Source organism: Nanorana parkeri, unplaced genomic scaffold, assembly GCF_000935625.1.
Source record: "Nanorana parkeri isolate BGI_ZX_2015 unplaced genomic scaffold, ASM93562v1 scaffold680, whole genome shotgun sequence".
In the NCBI taxonomy this organism is placed as follows: Eukaryota; Metazoa; Chordata; class Amphibia; order Anura; family Dicroglossidae; genus Nanorana; species Nanorana parkeri.
Window position 1 is genome coordinate 504508 of NW_017306948.1, and position 24174 is coordinate 528681.

Here is a 24174-nt window from a genome sequence, read left to right on the forward strand (position 1 = left end):
CTGTCACAGTGCTCCCTTCAGCCTGTCTCCTCCGTGTGCTGGTTTTCTACAATGCCCTCCAGCCTGTCTACTCATCTGCTGCAGCAATGATATATCCCTTGGTGTCCTCGCATCCTATACAGTCTATATGAATCGGGGACCTTTAGACCGCTGCAGGGGAATGGTGGAGATGCTCCAGGGACCGCTCTAAGAGCATGCTGGCTCCGAGGATCAAGTGACAGTTTTTGCCTAGGGTAAATAAAAAAAACACAACGCTTGCAGTGCAGGCGGTAGCCCCTCTTCAAGGGTTAACGTTAGAATAATTGTGGCCAGTATTCTTGTTTTTTTACCGTCGGATATTCTGTTTACTAAACTATACTGACTGCTTTGTACCTTGTATACTTGGGCCTAATTCACACTGACATGCACAGCCTTGCAGCATGTAAATCCATGCAGAAACCTGAGCCCAGGAAAGACAGCTGGTGTGTGTAGTTGCATGCAGCCACCTGTTCAGCTCAATGACTGTGTGCCCTTGGACACGGACTGTCTGCATCCAAGGGTGTACATCTTTACCTGTACAGATGTGAAAGTTCAGGTTGGTGTGCAGCCGCATCCTGTCATTGAGTTGAACAACTGACTACACGCGCCGGCTGTCCCTTCCAGGCGCTGGTTTCTGCACAGATGTGCATGGGTTGGGGCTGTGAAGGGCTGCATCCAACTAATCGATAATGAGTAGTTGTCAACTATTCTTGTTAGCGATTAGTTGGTTTGGTCCCCTAGCTCTCTCCTCCACACTGGGAGGAGGGCATAGCAAGCAGTTTTATTCTGAAGTAAACTTTGTGACACTGCATTTGTGTATTTTATTTTAAATTAAGGATGGTATTTATTTTTTCCCATTTAATGTTTATGAACATAATCCTTAGTTGCAGCCCTAACTATGCAGACTTTTCAAATAATTTGGGGGTAGTTTTTTTTTATTGCAGAAGTTTGTCTTATTCTCCATCCATAGCTTTACTGTAATGTTAGTGTGTTATTTTGTCTGGAGCTAGACAGGCTGTGTTCATTTAAGAATACAGTCTACAGCTGATGTCTAGCAGCAGGTGCTGCGTCTTTTCGAGGTTATTTGACCCGTTCAGATCCTGCAATGAAGATCAGAGGACAGAGTACAGCCAAGACCCATGGCCTATTTAGTTGCCTTATCTGTCTTTGTAAGAAGCTGCCTTATGAGGTGCTCAGACAATATTAAAAAGCCCTCCATATGAATTTTTTTCGCTGTTGGCAGATCTTTGGTATAAATTTGATTTCCCTTCACTTCCTGCCATGATGGGAAATGATAGGAAATCTCTCTAAAGCAGGGCTGGTCAAATCCTATGAGCCAGTTAGGCTCTGATCCATAAAGTTGACAGGTGGTGCCTAACGTTTGAGGTTTTCTTTAGTTGTCAAAGTATCTTGCTCCTGGTTTGGACCGACTGGCTCCTGAATTACCTATTTGTTCACCTCTGCTCCCGAGCAGGTTCACACCATTTTCCGGACCATATCTGGAACGCAGTGCATTGTGTTTTGCCGCTTCTTTACCGCGATTTTGCCATGTTTGGAATATTTTTTCCCCCCAGCTTAAAATGGTCTTACAGGTGCGTTCTGGCGCGTTCCAGTGCATTTGTATGCATTTTGAAGCATTCCAGTGCAGAGGTCAGAAATTTCAAAGGAACACATTAGGATGCATTTTGGGTCCAGAGATGATCCAGACATGGTGTGAATGGGCCCTAAAATGAGTTATGAATTATTCAGGATTTATATATCGCCAACAGTTTGCATCGCTTTACAATATAAGGAATACATTACCATCCCAATACAATTCAAGACAAGATGGTAAGGAGTGGCCCTGCTCGTGAGAGCTTACAATCTAAAAGGGAGGGACAATTGATACATGAGGAGGTAGCTGATGGTTGAGTGGTTACGTTGAGGTGGGATAGGCTTCCCTGAAGAGATGAGTCTTAAGGGATCGCCTAAAGGCAGTCCGAGTGGGAGATAGTCAGGTTGGGGTAAAGAGTTACAGAGGATGCGAGAGACTCTAGAGAAGAGACTTGGACAAGAGATTAGAAAGACCTTCTATTCAAGGGAGAACTCCAAATTATTGCTGTTCCTTCTCTTTCAGTCCTGTTGACAGTGGTGTCCAAGACTAAGTAAATCTCCTTAATGGGGAGTTGGCCATAAAATTTGAATGGGTTTTAGTTAGGGATGTCCCGATGCCACTTTTTCAGGCCCAAGTACAAGTACATCCCCTCATGTACTTGCTGATACCAATTACCGATACTTTTTCTTAAAGGGACATCTTTTCTTTACACTATTCTGGAAAAAAGTCTTGGCTTTAGTTACTTTAAAGCAGGCCACATGTGATCAGTTATGACACCAGCCATTTGAGGGCTTGAAAGTTTGGTCGAGAGTAGAAATAAGCACACTGGCAACCTCAAAAGTTCTTACCAGAGGCATGCCTAGAAAGTAATAGTTAAACTGGTGGGTCTGGTTCCATTTTATCCTGAGGTTTGACTATTGCATCTAAGGTCACTGCATTATTAGAACTTGTTTGGATGTGGGTTCCCATTCTCTAAAGAGAACTTTCACCCATGTCTTTAAAATGACAACAAAGACACCTTTAGCAATGTTTAGTAATGACAATCTACAAACATATACTTATAGGCAATTGCCAGGCTTTGTATTCTTTGCATACCTTATTTTTCACATCGTAAACATTGCATAGCAAGGGAGAACTAGGTAGGGTTTTTCAGTCCTGGCATTTTCAGAAAAGAACATTTAAAGTGACACTAAACTCGGAAGCTAAAGCTTAAAAATACATTCCAGTCCCTTCACTATTACATGACTAAGATACATTTCTGTTATCACTCGGCTGTAGATCCTCAAATCATCTCTAAATTGGTGCCGACACTTTCCTCCCTTCTTGAGGGTGACTACTTTTGTTCCCCATGGTCCCTGTATGTATTGTAAAGTAGTCACTGCTCCAAGCTCACTCCCAGGATGGACTACAATCTCAATACAAATTAATAAACAAAACGTTAGATTGTAGTCCATCCCGGGGTGCTAAGTTGGCCAAACACTGTGGGTGGCCCTGTCAGCGTTTCAGAAACTAAGGACGAACAGCAACTGCATCCATTTGGATTCAGTCATTGGGTATTCGTACAGCCGTGCTGCTGGTCTGAATACAGAAGCTGGCAAGCCACAGGTCTGAATGAGAGAGACCTTGCTGTGTATGGCTGGCTTAACTACCTTACACTTATCAAAATGCAGACGATAACAAGATATCTAGAATCTGTACAATGCCAAGTATTTTCTCCTGACTATTGTGATTTCAGGATAGTAGTGTGCAGAAAAAAGCATACTACCCTGCAACTGTCCTTCACTTGCATTTTGGATAAGATGTCAATTTAAAATTTAAAAAGTAAGACATATTTGCAGGCTTATCCAGTAGCTTGTTTCTAACCACCGTGTAACTAGATTGCTTTCACTGTTTGCTGTGGTTTCTTTTCTTTTTTTAGTGCGAGTCACAGCTTTGTCTCATCTGTTAGATAATAGTATTTGTTAATCCGCAGGTCTGCTATTTCTGACCCTTTATAGGCATGTGGATTTGCTGTTGTCAAGTTGTTTTTTTTGTTCATTTTTTTTTTTTTGTGTATGTATAGACTTTGGTAGTCCAGTATGGACTGGCTTGTGCAAAACGGGATCAGAATGATGTCTGGACTTTAAAAGCCTTTTTAGCCAATGGTAGTATAATTCTATCATCAAAGGTTCATTTAAAGTGATATTAAGTCAAAAAGCTTTTAATCTATTTCCACTGCTGATGAAATCACTTACAATGGATGCTGCTTCTTGATTTTTAAATGTTTGATTCCTGCACAATCAGCTGGTCCCATGAGTATTGACCTTGATGTCCTGTTTTAGAGTGCCACCGCTGTGTGTGTCCCTGCAAGCACAGCATGTCAAGGCAAGCCACTCCTTACTGTTCCCTCTCCCTTCTCCAGTCTAGTAGATGGGCAGCTGCTGGAGACTGCTCTGTCCCTTGTGATCTTCTACTGGGCAGGAAATTTAGGGAAGCTGAGCTGAGAGAGTTGGAGCCAGGTGTTAGGAAACATGATGACTGTAAGTCCTTGGGTAAAAATGTAAAAGATTACTTTGCTGGGCAATGTATATTTGTTCTGGATTCATGCAAAGATTCTCCCAGTCAGCCTTATTCCTAAATAGCCAGTTAGTACTTTTCTCATTCAACTCCTATCCCAGCTCAAGAAAACTTCAACTGCCAGTGCCCAGAGGAAATCTGGCCATACACCATTGGATTTCTCTCGTTCATTCCTCCATCCATGCCAAGCAGAGTGGATGGAGGAATCCCTGCTGACGGCTATTGTATTCAGCACCCGCTGCTGAATACACGAACCATCCCTGATTCCTTTTGGATACAGACACTGTTGTGGCTCCTTTGACAAAAAGTCACTACAAAATTTGATTTGTTGATCCAGGTGGTGCCAGCATTTCCACCTATTGTCTACATTTTGGCTGAATTAGGGTCAAGTTCGAGCTGTGGGTGGCCAGCTTAAGTCTAAAGGTTGCAAATATTTTGGGACAGGGAGCAACTTGGGGGAGGCAATAGCTAAAGATAAGGTTTAAGCTTGGGTCTGCATTAGTATGTGCTTTTTTGTTTCTTCTGGTTTTCCAGTGTCAGTAAGTACATTTTTATAGCTGGCACAGACAATAGCTTCCTCATTTTATGTGGGGGAAAAATGCCAAGCTTAAGAATTTAACAAATTGAAAAGAAAATTAAAGCAAAAAAAGTGTTCAAGAACTTCTCCATCTTAGAATGTGTTGACATTTTAGGGACTTGAGTGCATTTTGGCTTGCTGGGTTTATCTGTATATTAGTGTGTCTGGCTAGGTGTGGTTTGCTGACTGTATTCAAAAGATAACAAAATGCTCCACATGCTGATAACTTTGTGCCACTGAAGCTGAACTAAGTTTATGGATTCGTTTAATTCCTTTCTACACATGTAAGTGGTCTCTTGGGGAAAAATAACTTGCTCATTGCAGTGGTAGCAACATGATCATTATAGACATTATCCACCATAATACTGTCCTATATGTTCAATGTTGGCAAATTGATTCAGGCCAGAGGTTTACCTGGCAGGTACCCTGTTTACCCGAAAATAAGACCTACCCCGAAAATAAGACCTAGTACAATTTTTGGGAATTGCTCAAATATAAGACCTACCCTGAAAATAAGACCTAGTTGTGACCATTCCCAGGGCCGGTGGTGGCATAAGGGTGAACTTGAAGAGCTGTGGGAGAGGCAGGAGAGGATCAGCGTTGCCAACAAAGCCAGCACTAGAGGAAGCGAGGCAGCACCGGAGGGAGCAGAGCCGCATAAGCCGATGCCTCTATTATAGCGCCGGCTCCTGTCACAGGCGGAGTGATACCAAATGCACTCCGCCTGTGAGGAATCGATAGTGAAAGTGCGCTTCGCTCATTCTGGCCAGCGATTGGTTAGCTAATTGCTCTTGGAAAGGTACGGCACCCCTGATTGCCCTCATCACCATATTTTTGTAGATGAATACATGTAGACTTTTCTACATGAATAAGTGTGGATTGTTGTACATTAAAAAATAAAAATAAGACCTACCCCGAAAATAAGACCTAATGTGTTTTTTTGAGCCCCAAAAAATATGACCGTGTCTTATTATCGGGGAAACGCGGTAGTAGCTTTTATTACAAAGGGCATAGTTCTTGCACATATAGTGAAGGCAGGTGTGTATTTTAATCCAGTATATATGTCCCGCCGCACACTTAACTGGTATACCCCTTAGTGTAAGGGTACTGTAATGATGGCGGATGGCACCGCCTGATGCACTGCAGATACAGATGGGCACCAGCTTAGGGTCCCTTCATCAGGCTCAATATGATATGAAACCTGATGAAGGGAGCCTAAGCGGCCCCGAAACATTGTGACTGAGGAAGTGCCAATACTTGCTTGGTGTGCTGGCGGCCACTTGTATCTGTGTAATATTTTAATAAAGACTCGCTCATACTATAGCACCTGCTGACAATTTTTGGATGAGTGGTTGGTGGCCCTGATGCCTTCCATGTGGCCTTCTGACACTGTCTAAAATTTTCTTGCATATTCATGCTCATCTGACAGTGCTGCCCCCTCTCCTGCTGCATACGAAGTCCACATGTGACCATAGTGATGTTCTGTACTGCTAAAGGTGCCCATACACCTTATAACCATCGCAAGACTCTTGTCTTGCGATGGATGTAAGGTAATTTAAAAAAAACGTACAATCTGCCCATCTTGGACAGGCAGATCGTACTTGCGATCATCGCAAGCCCACCCCCTTGAGGGGCCGGTGTCCGATGACTGCAATGCTGAACGGGCATTGTGGCCCGTGCGGCATTTGTCTTACGAGCAGGCCACAAACCCGTCGACAATCGCACAATTCTCTGTTGGTTTTCGAGCCTGCTCGTAAGACAAGACGTGCGACCGTACAGCAGAAACGGTTGCACGCCTTCCATACACCTGCCGATAATAGTACGATTGCAGGATTTCCCGCGATTATCGTACGATAATCGGCAGGTGTATGGGCACCTTAAAGGAGAACTATGGGGTCAGGGCTTTTCCCCATAGTTCTCAGGGTAACTGGAGGACACAAACTAGCGTCCTCACGCCACCCTATGCTCAGTATACCGCGAGCTACAGCTCGCGGTATACTGAGACGCCGGAGCGGATCCCGACATCGATGTCGAGATCCGCCCAGCTGCATGAGTGACAGCTGGCTCTGCCTATCTAGAGGCAGAGCCAGCTGTACCCGCCCCCTCCCCCGTCCGTTCCGCCAGTCAGCGCTGGTGGATCGGAAGGGGGAATCCAGCTGTGACAGGATCGAGAAGTGAGCGAACACTGCTATGTGTTCGCTCGCCTCCAGATCTACTGAGCCGACCGGTGACAGTCTCATTGTCACAGGTCGGCTAGAACTATGAGGTGAGTGAAAAGCACTCACCTCATAGTTCTCCTTTTTTAAAGGAAGTGCAAAGCAACTCGTTTCCAGGATTAAGTGGGAGGAGACTTTGCCAGGGGCTAAAGAGTTTGGTGTCAGTGGCAGATATTTGGATACCTAGTGAAGTCCAGGAAACGTTTACTAATACTCCAATATTTAGGATCTTCCTTATATTGGTATATTGGCTTTAACCCCTTCATGACTGAGGCCTTTTTTTCATTTTTTCTACCCATGTTATATTCCACATTTTAGGCCTGAATTACTTAATGAACATATGCATACCAGTAATAGGGACGTTGGCTGGTAAGACAAGCAACCAGAGATCTCTGGATCTATATAGGTCTCTGAAGAACTTGTTTTCCCTGATGGTGGTTGGACCATGACTGCATATGTGAACGACCTCTTCTGTCTGTGGGCTAAATGTATTCCCACTGCTATTATCCTATGTCAAACAAGTACCTTTTTAAAGCTCCTTTATTCAATGAAAATAGTCTGTCCATACGTTGACCATCTTGAATGGAGATGCTGACTAAGCGGCAGCGCTGACTGGCAGAATGGACGGGGCGGGTACAGCTGACTCTGCCTCTAGGTAGGCAGAGCCAGCTGTCACTCACGCAGCTGGGCGGATCCCGTCAGCTACGTCGGGATCCGCTCCAGGTGCGGCGTCTCAGTATACCGCGAGCTGTAGCTCGCGGTATACTGAGCTTAGGGTAACGGGAGGACGCTAGTTTGTGTCCTCCCGTTACCCCAAGGAGAACTACGGGGAAAAACACTGACCCCATAGTTCTCCTTTAAGTCTTTAAAAGGCGACCAATCACGACCAGTGGGAGCTGCCTTATGAGTGTACTTAGGTGTCATTCATGAATAGTCGTGGGTGCTGGCGACATTTGCTTTAACAGTTCACAGGAAGCCTACTGAGGTTCCCAGCAAGCAGGGGATATTGGCAGCCTTCCGGTCAACTGCGGCGCTTGTTTACAGCACCGGCAGCACATCTCCATCCTGAAACGCCGCTGCCTGTGAGACCCCGCACAGCCCACCGAGATCCTCCACTGGAGACATCAGGCGGTACCCTGAAGCAGCACAGAGTATACAGCTTCATATTATTCCGCATGGATGAATAATGTATGGCTGAGATCTGTAGTCTTTCTGCAGCTTGGATTCGGCGGGTACTTGAGGAAAAGTATCGGTACTCGATCTGGAAACAATGGTATAGGTGCATCCCTACCACAAATGATAGAATTTGTTGAGGTGGGGCAACCCACAGATCAAAATGTGGCCGGTTCCTGCTGGTTTGGCTGACGTTCGATTCAGCGTGTGCCCGGGTTGAGGCTAGCCATACACTTGTAACTTTTTTTTTCATTGTCTGTAGGCCAGATGGAAAATGCCTAGCAGATTCCTCCATCCACGCACTTTAGTGCAGATAGAGGAATCTCCTGCTGCGGCTATTGTATTTGGATAGTCAGCCCCACTGACAAAATATCTAAACAATGACTACATCTGATTGGATCCAGACGCTGTTCCTTTGGCAGTTTTCTGCCTGCCCGGCACTTTCTGTTTCTCAATCTAAAGATTTGCAGTGGAAGGTGGCTCTGGGCCACCCACTAAGTTAACTTTGGTTCATGAAGCTAGCTGAAATTTGCTCAGTTTTTGGCCAGCTGTAAGAATTGTCTTTTGCAGTGATCCTGTTTTCAGTTCCATCTATTACCTATATTAACTTCAAGGAGTTTATTTTCTCTTCTGTCTCAGTGGGGGGCTTGTTACAAAAAAACATATCGGTGGATAATTGACTTCTGAGAAAGTTGCAAGTAGTCTGTGACTGGAGGGTAATTTTCCATACGCTTCCCTGGGACCAGGTCTTGTTTGCATGCTCTATACCAGTGGTTCTCAACCTTTCTAGGGCCGGGACCCCTTGGAACATTTGCCAAGTTGTGGTGATAACACTGCGGCGACCCACTCAAGAGGGGGCGGCGACCCACTTTTGGGTCGCGACCCACAGGTTGAGAACCGCTGCTCTATACACACTTCATATGAACCTCCTGTGCACCGGTGTGCTCTAGCAGAAATAGAACGTCCCTTTTACAGCAGCGGTGACAATGTTATGTGCCAGCGCTCTGTGGATTGCTACGGCTGCTTGTAAACCAACTTGGTAGCACAAAGGAAAAAGGTGACAATGCCAATGCTGAATAAAGTAGACATGATCACCCTGGGAAAGGAAGTGCCCGTGGTTCTATATGGGTAGGATCAGCTGAAATTCATCTAAGCAGGCAATCACAAAATTATTACAGGAATATGTACAGTAAGAAGTGTTTTTTGGATTTCAATACATCTTTTACTTTTTTTTTTTTATTGAACTCGGTTGTGCATAAGTATTCAAGTTTCTAGAACTGCAACAAACTATTTTCATAGTCTTATGTTGTTGATGTCTCTTTTTTTCGATTAATCGGATTAAAAACATAAATACCTTATCTAAAATACAAAAATTAAGTGTTCTAAACATAAGGTTTACTTCAGAATAAATCGGCATGTACATTTTTTTTGCAGTGGCACTGCAATGGGACGCACAGCATTGTGGCACAGCATGTTCAATGTGTGCGGTTGCATTGCGGTGGGTGAAGGGTGAAAATGACCCCCCCCCCTTATTTTTTAATGTATTGTATTTGATATTTTAGTTTCATGGATTTAAAATCTGAATTAAACTCCCAGCCAATATTTTAATCTTTAATTTAAAATAACACACCGAAATTGGACAGAAATGTATTAATAAAATTATTATATCAATATTGTCCTGAGAATTATCATGCTCACTCTGGCGCACGCGGCAATACCTGACTTGTGTAGTGCAATCAGCTTTTTGTACATAGGTGCACCTGACTTATGTTTTCGTCAGTATGCGCATGTTCGCAGGGGACGTTAATTGCTATTACATAGGGGGCTCACAAGCCCCGCTATCTGATAGCACATTGGAGATGACAGGTTTTCTTTAAGGTCACATTAGGGGGTTTATTAGCCCCCTAGTGTCACCTTTCCACTTCAAAGAAGCTATTTAAGGGCACATCGCCCATGGGAATGACAGCTGCGGGGATCGGAGGGGACACAGAGCTGATGAAACACCGGCTCTCGGCATGGAGGAGAGAACTAGGGGATCCACACCAACTAATCTATAATGAGAATTGTTAACAGTGATTCTCATTATTGATTAGTTGGTGGTAGCCCTAAAAGTAACACGGCAACAATGTGTGTGAAGTCATCTAGATAGTTATTGAGGATACAAATTAAACAGTGACAGTCTTTGTTACATACAGGCGTTCTATAACCGAATACAAAGAGGCAAACACACTGGTCGTAATAGTTGTAACTTTACGAATGGGCAGGTCATCCCAAACTTAGTGTGAATCTGCATTAATTCAAAAACCGAATGTTAGTCAAATAAAACGTATGGCCAGTTTTACAGCATAGGTTCCTAAATATTGTGGTACATTGAGGGGACAGTTCCTATTCCCATACATAACTTTTTCATAAGTAATGGTTTTGATACATTTTAACAAGTTCATAGATTTCTATGAAGGAACTAGGACTTGAACAGTGCATACTGTGTATTGGGTATATTGGTTTTCTGGCTCATGGGGTTTCTCTGGCCTTGTTTTAGATGTGTTTGATTACAGGGGGGCTGTGTGGGATTCTTTTTATAGATAAGGTGTTGCTGATCTCTCAGCAGGGGTGATCCTGTAGCTGTGTGATAACCCATCTGTACTTGTACATCTCCTCTCCCGCACGGTCTGCTTTCTGTGCATTATGTAGTGGATGTGCATCTTGATTCAGAGAAGGATCCTCTGAGCCTGTGTTTTTGTTTTATGTAAAGGGACACTAAAATTAGGAAGTTAATCCTTAAAAATTACATTTACCGGTAAGTACCTTTTTTAACTATTACGATTGTATCTTATTTGTGTATCGCTTGGCTGTAGATCCTCCAATCATCTCTGAACTGGTGCCTACACTGTCCTTCCTTTTGGAGGGGGACTACTTTCCCCATGGTCCCTGTGTGTGTGTTGTAAAGTAGTCACCGCTCCAAGCTCACTCCCGGGATGGACTACAATCCCAATACAAATTGTACAAATAATAAACCTGAGATTGTAGTCACTCACGACAACGAGCTTTGTGTGATTTACTACTTTACAACACACACCGGGACCATGGGGAACAAAAGTAACCCCCTTCAGAAGCAAGGACAGGGCCGGCATCAATCCAGAGATGATTTGAGGATCTACAGCCGACTGATTAAGGTATTTTAACCACCTGCTGTCCGGCCGTTGTAAACAAACGGCCGACAGCAGCTTCTTGAATGCGGCTGGGCGTTTTTAAACGTCCCATCCCGCCCCGCTCGTGGATGCCGCTAGGCGGCGCGCACGAATGGGAAATCTGCCTGGAATGTAGACAGCCAGCGAGGGCTGTTTACATACAAGCATTCGGGCATCTGTAGAGAGGCCCGATCGCTTGTAATATGCGTGCGGGTGTGCACCCCCCTCCGTTGCAGCCGCTGCTGTCGATCCCGAGCTCCGCTGTGCCCAGTGCAAGCCCGGGACCAGCACAGCAACTCTGCGGCCGGAGATCAAATGGAGCTCAGTACACGATCTCCGTTTGATTTCCTCCTCCTCTTCTGAATGCAGGCAGTGATGTGTATTACATCACTGCCTGCATTCCTCTGTCAATCTCCGGTACAGAAACCGGAGAGAAGCTGGTGAAGCAGGTCTCTGCTTCATCAGCTTCTCTGGGGGTCCCTAGGTGACAGGGGTCTTGAAGACTCCTGATGTCTCCATAAAGAGGCCTGCAAATTGGCTATTACATAAGGAGCTTGTTTGCTCCATATGTGATAGCAATAATGTTAAGTGGAAAAAAAAAGTTTTACAAAAATTCAAGTTACAAAAAAATATTAAAAAATTAAGTCGCATATCAAAGCAATAAAAAAATAATTAAAAATTAAAGTCCCCCGCCCCCACATGCACACGCAAACATGCGTCGAGTCCGCCTACGTGAGCAAACAACGATTACATCGATTGCGCCGCACATGTTACATATCACATTTGAAGCATGACAAGTTTGGTGTCTATTTACCCAACGTGACCCCGTCTTTTATATTTTACCAAAAAATTGGGTAATGTTTTATAACATAACGTAGGGAGTACATAGTAAACATAGTGGTGATTAAATGCCACCAAAAGAAAGCTCTATCTGTCCCCCAAAAAATGGTATAAAATTAAATTCAGTACAGCGTTGCATGACGGAATAAATGTCAAAGTACTGCAGCGCTGAATACTGATAAATGGCCTGGACAGGAAGGGGGTATAAACACCCCGGTCAGCAAGTGGTTAAAAGCATTTTTACGATTTATACACCGTTCTAATATCCCTCATCCACCATAATCCCCCACTGTAGTATAGACATTGGGCAGGGTTCAATATTCGTGTTCAGCCTAAGAAATGTCCATCAAATTCTAAAACATGCTGCTCCATTTTCCAGACATCTACCGTCTCCTGTGCCAAATTTGAAGTAGTTCTTATTTGCGCCATATTTCATTCTGGCGCTGTGCTTAGAAGCTGTCAGTCCGGTAATAAAAGCGATGAAAGACCAAGTACTTTTGGCGTAACTGGTCTGTTGATGTTTATATTGTATATGTCTGTCGCAGTATGAGACGCATACGTCAGGTGCCAGTTTACGTGAAATCTGTCTGAGACATGTGACACATCTATGTACTTTGTCAGTGCCTATACTGTATCTTTCCCAAACTGTGTCTCGCAAGCCAGAGCCAGTTTCATAGGTTTGCACCAAATTCATGAATGCTATGCAACCTTGTATATGAATTTGGTGTGAAAATCACTAATTATGTAACTCTGACACATTTTTGTGTCTCAGCGACATTCTTTTTGAATTCCCCTGGTTGATGGTAGAATTCAGTGAATAAAGCCATGGCTTAACATCAGGTTGACTAATGGAAGGTCGGTGCACTTTGCACTAAGGGACAGAAAAGTGGCATGATTACAGAAGTTGGATCCTACTTCCCAGCAGTTGAATCTTATGATCAGTTTGCACCAACTATTAGTTTACTAACCTTAAAGAACTGTGGGTACAAATTGTATTAACCCTTGCAGTGAAACTACCCCTGCATTGCAAGGGTTAACTGCTCTGTTTTGCCTAGGGTAAAAAAAACTTGTACTCCCCTGATCCTCAGACGGTGTTCTGTCATATTTTCCAACCGACTTGCGTTTGGCAGCCTACTTAACACGCTCGCCAAAAATTACAGCAACTGTGCTAATGCGTATGTGCACACATGCTCTCTATGTAATATCCGACGTCTGTATTGTGATCTGTTATGTAATCTCTGACGTCAGGTATAGAAGGGGGTGGGACCAGAGTCCATACACAGAACTAAGGCTGGGTTCACACCTGGGAGTACTATAGGCGCGTTCTTCAGCGCGTTTTTTCGGTTCGGTGAAACGCGCGTTCGACGCTCGTTTTTATACCTCCCTGGCGGTATGATTTTTTTTTTCCCCTTTTCTCTTTTTTTTAACTTTCAAACTTCCCGCCGGTTTCCCCCCCCCCCCCCTGCGACGCTGACGCTCGCAAGGGACGTAAGACTGCAGCGGCCGGAGGACACAGCGGGGATCGCGGACAAGGTAAGACCTACGCTGTATTCCCGAGTATGGCTCGGGGTTAACCGATTTGTTAACCCCGAGCCACACTCGGGAATAACTGGATACGCGCTGAAATATGCCCCGAAGAAGCTTCTGTACTTGTTTGGGCGTAGGGCGTTTTTCAGCGTGTTTACACGGGCTGAAATACGCCCAGGTGGGAACCATGCCCATAGGAAATTATGGGATTTCACTTGCTGAGCGGTTTTCAGCGCTGAAAAACACCCCGGTGTGAACCCAGCCTAAGTGTATCCGCCACCATCGAGCATACTTGTGCGCAGTACGTCTCCCCATGTACATGTCATTGCACACAAATTATTACCATCCTTGTCACTGTCCCCCATACAGCACCAGCTGTATTGGGGACGGTTAGTATACAAAGTTTAATTTCACCTTTTGTGACATCACTGTACTTGTAGTCCATGGATTACCTCCTCCAGCCCTAAAATCTAAGGTCTGTTATTTGTGGCAGACCTGGGGCTGGATGAAGAGTGTGCAGGAGCCTGTGCATTGCATTGGTGATCCACTGATTGCCGTTGCAATGCTTTGCAGGGCTTTAATGCATATAAGAAATGCAGGGTTTTTTTTTTTGGTTTTTTTTTTTTTAAATCAATGTGGGTGCATTTAAGGTGGCATATACCTTTTTTTTAAAGAATGTTGTCTTTTTATCTTTAGTACTATTGAAACAAAGTATAATTGGTAGTTCATATAACGTGATGAGTCGTCACATGAGGAAAGGATCAATTATGAGTCATTGTGTTGCTATAAAATGGATATTAATTTGCGTATAGTGTTGTAATCCTTCCAATCCCTTGAATTTGGCATCACTGCTTTGCATGCCTTCCTTTTACTCCCCTCGCCGGAACACAGGAACAGTAGTAAATTGTGTGTATGCAGAAATAAAATGTGTTTGCTGAAATTATATTGTAGTCAGGATTATTAGTATGTAAATTTAGCAGCAACTTTACTACAGTACAGAGGTCAAGTGGAAAGACATCAAGCAATTCTTTCTCTTAAGATTGTGCAAATATCATTGTCCAAAAAGTGCAATTCAGAGTAAAAAAGGCACCACTTTTGGCAGAATGTGGGATTATGGACATAAGTCAATATGGTAACATATTTTCCTTAATGGAGAACTATGAGGTGAGTGATTTTTCACTCATACTTCTGGTTAGAGCCAATCTGTGACAATGAAACAGTCGCATGTCGGCTCTATTGATCAGGAAGTGAGCAAACTCAGTCGCTCTCTCACTTCCCGATCATCTCCCTGCAGAGAGCCACCGCTCCCTGCAGGGATCTCCCCCTCCAATCTTCCAGAACGAACTGGAGGAACGGATGGGAAAGTGGATGGGCACAGCTGGCTCTCTCTATATAGGCAGAGTCTGCTGTCAATCAGCCAGCTGGGTGGATCTCTACTATTTATAGAGCGCCAACAGTTTGCGCAGCGCTTTACAATATAAGGAAGACATTACAATAGCATTACAATTCAAGACAAGATGGTAAGTAGGGCCCTGCCTGTGAGGGCTTACATTCTAACTGGGAGGGGCAAGTGATGCATGAGGAGGTAGCTGTGTGGGGATGAATTGTTTAATAACATGATGGTTGAGTGGTTTGAGGTGGGATAGGTTTCCCTGAAGAGAGGAGTCTTTAGGGATCGCCTAAAGGTCAGGATCCGTCCCAGCTGCGGCACACTCGGAATATAGCTCGCTATATACGGTGCTTTGGGTCATGGGAGGAGGTTGGTATATGTTCTCCTGTGACCCTTAAGAGAACTCTGGGAGAAAAATGTTACTCCATAGTTCTTTTAGTGAATCTCAGCTGGCGGCATCTCCAGGGAGCTAATGATGCCTAAATTGGGTGACCTCTAAAGTCTGTCTGTGGGCATGTGAAGAGGGACATAATATGTGCAGGTTGATCTAAGTATAAGCACTTTCAGACTGCTTAATAAATTTGCTCATTCAGCTGAACATGCAAAAAATTAGGTTGGATGCTTGGCCTGCCAGTAATGGTTTATCTATGGGAGCATTGGTGATGAGATTAGGTTTTGTAACATATAATTCAAACCTAAATCATATTGTCTGCAAAATGGGTGGCTACGATTTGGTGTGTTCCATAGACATAAGATGAGCAGACCCTTATCATTTGTCTATGGCCAGATTTATGAATGAGAACTGCTTCAAACGAACTGGAGGAACGGATGGGAAAGTGGATGGGCACAGCTGGCTCTCTCTATATAGGCAGAGTCTGCTGTCAATCAGCCAGCTGGGTGGATCTCTACTATTTATAGAGCGCCAACAGTTTGCGCAGCGCTTTACAATATAAGGAAGACATTACAATAGCATTACAATTCAAGACAAGATGGTAAGTAGGGCCCTGCCTGTGAGGGCTTACATTCTAACTGGGAGGGGCAAGTGATGCATGAGGAGGTAGCTGTGTGGGGATGAATTGTTTAATAACATGATGGTTGAGTGGTTTGAGGTGGGATAGGTTTCCCTGAAGAGAGGAGTCTTTAGGGATCGCCTAAAGGTCAGGATCCGTCCCAGCTGCGGCACACTCGGAATATAGCTCGCTATATACGGTGCTTTGGGTCATGGGAGGAGGTTGGTATATGTTCTCCTGTGACCCTTAAGAGAACTCTGGGAGAAAAATGTTACTCCATAGTTCTTTTAGTGAATCTCAGCTGGCGGCATCTCCAGGGAGCTAATGATGCCTAAATTGGGTGACCTCTAAAGTCTGTCTGTGGGCATGTGAAGAGGGACATAATATGTGCAGGTTGATCTAAGTATAAGCACTTTCAGACTGCTTAATAAATTTGCTCATTCAGCTGAACATGCAAAAAATTAGGTTGGATGCTTGGCCTGCCAGTAATGGTTTATCTATGGGAGCATTGGTGATGAGATTAGGTTTTGTAACATATAATTCAAACCTAAATCATATTGTCTGCAAAATGGGTGGCTACGATTTGGTGTGTTCCATAGACATAAGATGAGCAGACCCTTATCATTTGTCTATGGCCAGATTTATGAATGAGAACTGCTTCTGTAATTTCAAGTATTAAAAAGCCATAAAGTCACAGCTTGTTTTTTTTGTTTGCAGTGCTTGCACCGCCGCCGCCGCCCCCCCTGCCGGAGTATACTTTCAAGCCTCCATCTAGACCTGATTTTGGCACCTCAGGGAGGACCATCAAGCTGCAGGCGAACTTCTTTGAGATGGAAATTCCCAAAATAGAGATTTATCATTATGAAATAGATATCAAGCCAGAAAAATGTCCCAGGAGGGTAAACAGGTAAGCCCTATGATTTTCTGTGTTTAGCTTATACCTACTGCATATGGCTTGGACATTTATTTGCTTTATTTGAGTTGCTTTATAGTAGCACTAGAGGCTGGATATTTGTTTTGTTTTTTTTACCTAATGCATTCTCTGCTTTAGAGTAATTAATGCATTGTCTTACCATTGTAAGTATCAGTTTGAGTGATCGGTCCCCCTCAAAAACTTTGGTGGTAGCCTTTACAAATGGACACATTTGTGTGGCCAGCTTGAGTATACAAAGATTAAATAAATGAGCCCCTCTCCTCACCACAAATATTGAAATGTAGTCACAACTGATTGTTGGTAGCAGCTCAGGCATTTCATTTCCAGCCCAGTGCTGAGATCACCAATGCAATTGATATAACTTGTATGTACAAATTGTAAGAAGAGACTAAGATCCCTCACTCCCTCTCCTGTGTAAAATGTTAATTTTAGACAATCATATTACATGCAGATAAGATCAAGCTTCTTTCAGCAAATGTTTTACATGCACCATATGCTGCTTCTGCATAGTGGGAACAGCTCACAGGTCTATTGCATGTATTTATGTAAGGGTACAGGAACTGGATTCTCTGTAGATTTGGTATTTTGGGTCAACCAATTTAACCATGAACTATGAAGAGAACGAGCCATTCTGATTGTACATTAAATGGGTTATTTATCGAGATCTCATATTGCGTTGATTTTTGAAACTTCGTATGAGCTCTATTTACAATATAAGTTGTTTTTGCCAACTATTGGCAGCGATTTGAGTTGTTTCAGCATCAACTTTATTGATCACTTAAGATTTTTTTGATGCATGTAAGAAGGGGGATTGTATTTTGCTTCAGTGTGTCGGGAGTGGCATGATTATTCCTGGGGGTTTCCAGTGCTATAAGTGGGCAGATGCTTCTCCACCCGTTGCTTTCAGTGATTTCTTTCCCTCTATGTATTGATTTTGTGCATTAAGAAGTACATACAGTAGGGACAAAACTTGTATCAGTGGCAATATACCTGTAACATGAGGTTTGCCAATACATTATTGATGAATAAAACACATTCTGTATAATCATGTACTTAGAACTTTTACTGCACCACAGTTAAATGAACCTAAAAGAGCCCCCGTGGCCTGACTATGGACATTAAAATATTTTGATAATCTTAACAAGTGGTGAAAAAAAAAAAAAGCTTGAAAGCAACACTGAAGTCAGGAGTTAACCCTTAAAAATACATTCAAGTACCTTAACTATTAACAAAAATGTATCTTATTTGTCTATCACTCAGCTGTAGATCCTCAAATCATCTCTGAATTGGTGCCGACACTGTCCTTCCTTCTGGAGGGGGGCTACTTTTGTTCCCCATGGTCCCTCTGTGTGTTGTAAAGTAGTCACCGCTCCAAGCTCACTCCCGGGATGGATTACAATCTCACATCTAGTTTCCTAATTCATATTGAGATTGTAGTCCATCCCGGGAGTGAGCTTGGATCGGTGACTACTTTACAACACACACAGGGACCATGGGGGAACAAAAGTAGCCACCCTCCAGGAGGAAGACATTGTCTGCACCAATTCAGAGATGATTTGAGGATCTACAGCCGAGTGATACACAAATCAGATACACCTTTTGTTAAGGTACTTGAATGCATTTAAAAAAAAAAAAGATTTAACTCCTGAGTTTTTTTAGTGTCCCTTTTAAGGCAAGACTCTGATCTCTGACCTCGCTCATCTCTGTAGCTGCAGTTGCTGTGGAGCAATTTGTTCTGAAAGATCTCAGCAGATACTTTGAAGTCTATTTTCTGTAGGCCTCCAACAGCATGGAGCATCTACTGTTTACAATGGAAGATTGGCAGGCTGCTGAGTATATAAGTGGAGCGGAGCTGTGGTTTCAGGGTCTCTGCGAAATTTGAAGATGCATTTCTTCAGTGTCTCCAGCTAGAGAGGTCGGTTAGAGCTTGTTTTAAAGCTTCTTAACTTCCTGTGTCAAGGCAAAATAAAAATATGCAGTTCAACGCTGCAGTACAAGCACATTTTCCTATGTTTTTATCCCTTTTTAAATACCTTGCAAGTACAGGAAAAAAAGTTAATCTGCCAGAAATTGTCTCTGAAGATCGAAAATATCCTGTTGTAGGCTCTTTAACAGCATTTGTGAGGACTGAGTGATATCAGCCCTGCCCAGTTTCGCTAAACTACTCAGCCTCTCCGATCTCTATATGTAAAGGCTAATCATTCTGTAGTCCAGGAACAAAACTAGAAGGGCTCTGAGATACTACAGGAAGTGTGCAAAGGACACAGGACAGATCTGAATTCCTCACTAGATTAAAAAAATCAATTTTTTTGTAACTTCAAAAAAATTACTAAATGCTTCTAATGTAATTAACAAAGAAAAAACATTTTAATTTCATGGTTTACACATACACATTAAAGAGTCTGTAACTGCTTTTTACATCCATAACCTGCACTTTAAAGTGAACCTTCTAAGACATGAGTGGGCAACTCTGGCCCTCCAGCTATTGAGCTATTGAGCCAAGTCCCATGTGGCATTGCAAGACTGACAGTTACAGGCATGACTTGCAGAGGCATGTGGGGATTTGTAGCTAAAGCACAGCTGGAGGGCTGGAGTTGCCCAGCCCTGTTCTAAAGTGTCCCCAGGTCAATAGAGCAGGTATCGGCAGGTGCATGATTGCTCTCTTGATCAAGCACCTGGGTATCCCCAAGGCCTTATTATGCATTTATAGGCAGGAGCTTACAAAGTTAATTCCTGGCCTGTCTCCTCCTGCCACCGAATGTGAATGGAGTATAAAGGTAATGGATGACTTGGGCCAGTTACCATTCATAGTGCGGTCAACATTTGTAGAATTGCAGCAATTTGGGAATACGCTGGTGCCAAGAACATAAATTATGAATTGAGGTTACTTGAAGGTTCCTGCTTTATGGGCCTCTACCACAACAGCTAAGATGAGGCCATTGGTTCATTTAAAGCCTTGGTTCTCAAATGGTGGGTCGTGACCTAAAAGTGAGTCGCGACCCCATGTTCAGGCACATGCATGCCTTCCACTTTTCTAGGTGAGAGGCTCATCAGCCTCCCCCATAGCGCAGCACTGTCAGTTCTAAGACTGAGCAGCCATTCAAAATATGCTGCCCAGTGTCAACTTGAGGTGGGGTGAACTGGGGGTATGGCCGCAAGGGATATCCATCCATACATCCATAAATGCATTGCTTATAGCTCCCTTGCATGTCCTGTAGCGGTACCTAAATTGGAGTGACATCACATTCTGGCTCCCAGCACCTCTGCAGGCGCACATGGGAGCTGTACAACCAATGCACATATGGATGGAGCTCTGTCGCAGCACAGCAGCCCACACTGCCGTGCGTTCCATTGCAGTGCAAATTGGATTGCAACTTAATGACCGAGGACATATGTGGGTCCTGAGGTTACACAGGTTGAGAACCACTGATTTAAAGGATAACTATACTCCAGCGTGCAAAGCCTCAATGGCAGCAACAGCTTGGCCTAGTCTTCTTCCTGCATTGGAATCTTTAAGGTGGACATACACTTTACAACCATCGCAAGACCTTAGTCTTGCGATGGTTGTAAAGTACTTAATAAAAACGTACGATCTGCCCATCTTGGACAGGCAGATCGTACTTGTGATCATCGCAAGCCCGTCCCCTTTAGGGGCGGGCTTGCGATGACTTCAATGAGGGGCGGGCTTGCAAGGACGGCAAACGGGCAGTGTGCGTGTGCGCACACCGGCCCGTTCGTCAGTTGTCGCAAGCAGGACACTCACTCGCCGAGAATCGTACGATTCCCGGCGGGTTTTCCAGCCTGCTTGTTCGATGGAAGATGTGCGACCGTACAGTGGAAACGGTTGCACGCCTTCCATACACTGTACGATCGCGGGATTTCCCGCTATTCTCGTATGAGAATCGTACAGTGTATGGGCACCTTTTAGCCAGCTTGGTTGGTCTTGTGGGATGACCTTACAACCTGCACATGTGCGGGCGTTCATTCATCACATGTTATATCAATTGTACACTGTGCAGACCAGTGTACGTTGTCTTGAGGATTGCAAACAAGCACATAAGAATCAGTTATTGCAAATGAGACCAACTATGTCTCTTCTGCAATGAAAAGGTTGTGCTTGCTTTTTTTTTTCCTTTTAAAGTTCCACTTCGAACAATCTCTTGTTTGAAAAGTGTGTTCAAATGTCAAGCTAAAGTGATGGCCGGAATAGATAAACCGTGTTGTAAAACAATGAAAATGCTCAGGTATTAGGTCATGTGATGTCTTTTGAAAGGGGGAGGACTCTACTCCAATCTTGTAGAAAGTCACATGACCAGATGCCTAGGATTTAGATCTTGTAATTGACACTGGAGGTAGGTTGAAGCAACATTCTCCTGTCTTATCGTTCCGTATTCTCAGTGAGATTGATATTTCTCTATGGTAAAATGCCAGTCTAGGTCTCCTTTTGTGCCTGTATTTGTTCAGCAATGGATAAACAAACCTTAACGTCAGCTTTAACTTTTTTTTTTTTTTGGTCTTTAGGGAAATAGTTGAACACATGGTCCTGCATTTCAAGGCTCAGATCTTTGGAGATCGTAAACCAGTATTTGATGGCAGAAAGAACCTCTACACTGCAATGCCTCTTCCAATTGCCAGAGACAAAGTAAGCATCTTATCCTCTAAATGTCTGTGGAAATAAGTTTGTCTGCTTCTGCTGTGGGTGTAATACAGGGCACGCCTTGTCTGCCAAGGAGCCTTATATTCCGGTTTAGGGTCGAAGTTTTTGTTGTATCTTGAAATTTATGATTTGTGGTGTCTGACTGAGAAACTATTTACACAACACCTTCGCAGAAAATGTATTGGTTCAGTCTGTTGACATGGAATCTGTTACTTTTTATGACCTGGTTGTTGGGATTTGAAAGAGTCCAGTAAAAGGAGCAGACTCCTGAAATGCTTTTTGAGTTAAGCTTTGAGGTAAACTTCTAACAAGAGAAGTAAGGGGACTGTCATAGTTAACATTCTGAGAATACTATGCAACTAGCTGAAGCTGGCCTGTTTATCAGTACAAGTCTTTGTATGTATTGCACATTAGTTTTGTGTTAGAGACTGTAAGTATGTGAAGCAAGACAGCCAGGCAAACAGGATTTTCAAAATAACTGCAGTTACAATTTTCTTGGGATAAAGTTTTTTTTAGTAAGGCTTTGCTCTGAATATGGTCTGCTGCAGCAAGGTGAAGAGGGCCTCTGTTGCCTTCATTAAGGTTAGGCACGAGATTGCTGTAGCCGCCACTCCAAGCTCGCTCCCGTGATGGACTATAACTTGAATACAAATTAGCAGGGATGCACCGATCTATATCGCGTCATTAAACGCGGCCCGATTTCCTGATTGGTGGGGAAGTGGCTCCATGCTCTCTCGTCACTTGTGATGAGAGCATGGAGCCAATTCCCGGCCAATCGGGAAGCCGAGCAGCGTGTAATGACGCGCTTCCCGGCTTCCTGATTGGTCGGGAAGCAGGGCGCCGAGTAATGACGCAGCGCCCGGCATTCTGATCGGCCAGGAATCTGGCTTCATGCTCCCTCATCTCATGACGAGGGGGCATGGAGCCGGCCAATCGGAAAGCAGGGCGTCGCGTCGTTACACGGTGCCCGGCTTCCTGATTGGCAGGCCAGATGGCTCCGCCTGGGTACCGAAAGAAGGCCGCGTTTTGGCTGGAGAGGCCCCGGGGGGTGACAGGCTGGATATACCAAGGTAAGAGGGGACAGACTTTCTTGTGGCGAGTCTTTACATGCTGCGCGGCTAATCAGGAAGCCAGGTGGCGAGTTATTACACACCACCTGGCTTCCTGAATGGGACTTGCGTTACTCGTTAATTGGTATCGGCGAGTACCAGAAAAAGATTACCGGTACCAAAATATCGGTATTGGTGCATCCCTAGAAATTAGTAAACAATTAAGATACATGTTTGTTAATGGTTAAGGTACTTGAAAGTTTTTTTGGTGTTTTTTTTTTTTTTTTATATTTAACTCGAGTTTAATTTCACTAACTGTAACAGGATAAAATACACACATCACATGAATCCATATTATCTATTGTAATCTATTACCAAATGACATGCTGGTTCTTTTACGAACTGTCCTTCCTTCCTCCAGGGAGTTTGTGTTTCCACTTGTTGCTGTAGTAGAGGTATACAGTGAAGGTCACATGGATTACACAATACCTATATAAGCAGGAGTACATAATGGGTTGTTGGGTCTGCGCTGTGTGTATATGCCCTATTAGCTGAATAGGAAAATCCCCATAGAATGTGGTCTGTTAGTTTTGCAAGAGATGAGCCTTAGTTTGCTTGGTTGCAATTCTAAGTAATATCAGAGACCTCACTTTATCCAGGCAGGTTCTTCAAGGAGTTGCATCACAAAGTGAAAACCTGAGAAGCAGTGTTTTAGCCTTAATGGCCAGATAGTGAATTGTGAATGAGTTGGTGTGCTTAGAGGGATTTTCTTTTAGTGCTTATAAATTTCACACTGATGAAAATCCGAGCAAAGAGCTTTGATGTTCCACACAATCATCGTGTTTTTTTCTTGCACACTAAAGCAGGTGGAGTTGGAAGTGACACTGCCCGGGGAAGGAAAGGATCGCATCTTCAAAGTTGCCATTAAGTGGATGGCTTGCGTCAGCTTGCAGGCTCTACACGATGCATTGTCTGGACGGCTTCCCAGCGTCCCTTTTGAGACTATACAGGCGTTAGATGTTGTGATGAGACATTTACCCTCTATGAGGTATGTAAGGTCTCAGATTGCATTTAAAGTGCATTACAACCTTCTTACACTGATGAATTGTGATGAATAATTCCTGAAGTTATAAGTATGGTGTATCGAATAAAATAAATCTCTTGCATTCCCAGGTATACTCCTGTAGGTCGTTCTTTTTTTACTGCATCCGAAGGATGTGCTAATCCTCTTGGTGGAGGTAGAGAAGTTTGGTTTGGCTTCCACCAATCTGTCAGACCTTCACTCTGGAAAATGATGCTCAACATAGATGGTAAGCACTGAATCAAGTGTTCTGTTTTTACTGACGCAAAGATCTACATAAGAGGACCTGATTTTGTTAAAGCTGTACCTGCAAATGTCTAATTACCACTTGGTAGATGCAGGGCTTTGCTGCCCCGTGGGTGGT

The 24174-nt window shown here is 43.7% G+C and overlaps 1 protein-coding gene across 1 annotated transcript in view; it reads left to right on the forward strand.

Moving 5' to 3' along the window:
• Positions 1–24174, forward strand: part of AGO2 (argonaute 2, RISC catalytic component) — a 61627-nt gene that overhangs the window by 9744 nt on the left and 27709 nt on the right. Inside the window, exons 2-5 of the mRNA XM_018563609.1 lie at positions 16807–16996; positions 21545–21665; positions 23596–23777; positions 23903–24039. Coding sequence (XP_018419111.1) covers positions 16807–16996; positions 21545–21665; positions 23596–23777; positions 23903–24039 — 630 coding nt within the window. The remainder of the gene's footprint in view (positions 1–16806; positions 16997–21544; positions 21666–23595; positions 23778–23902; positions 24040–24174) is intronic.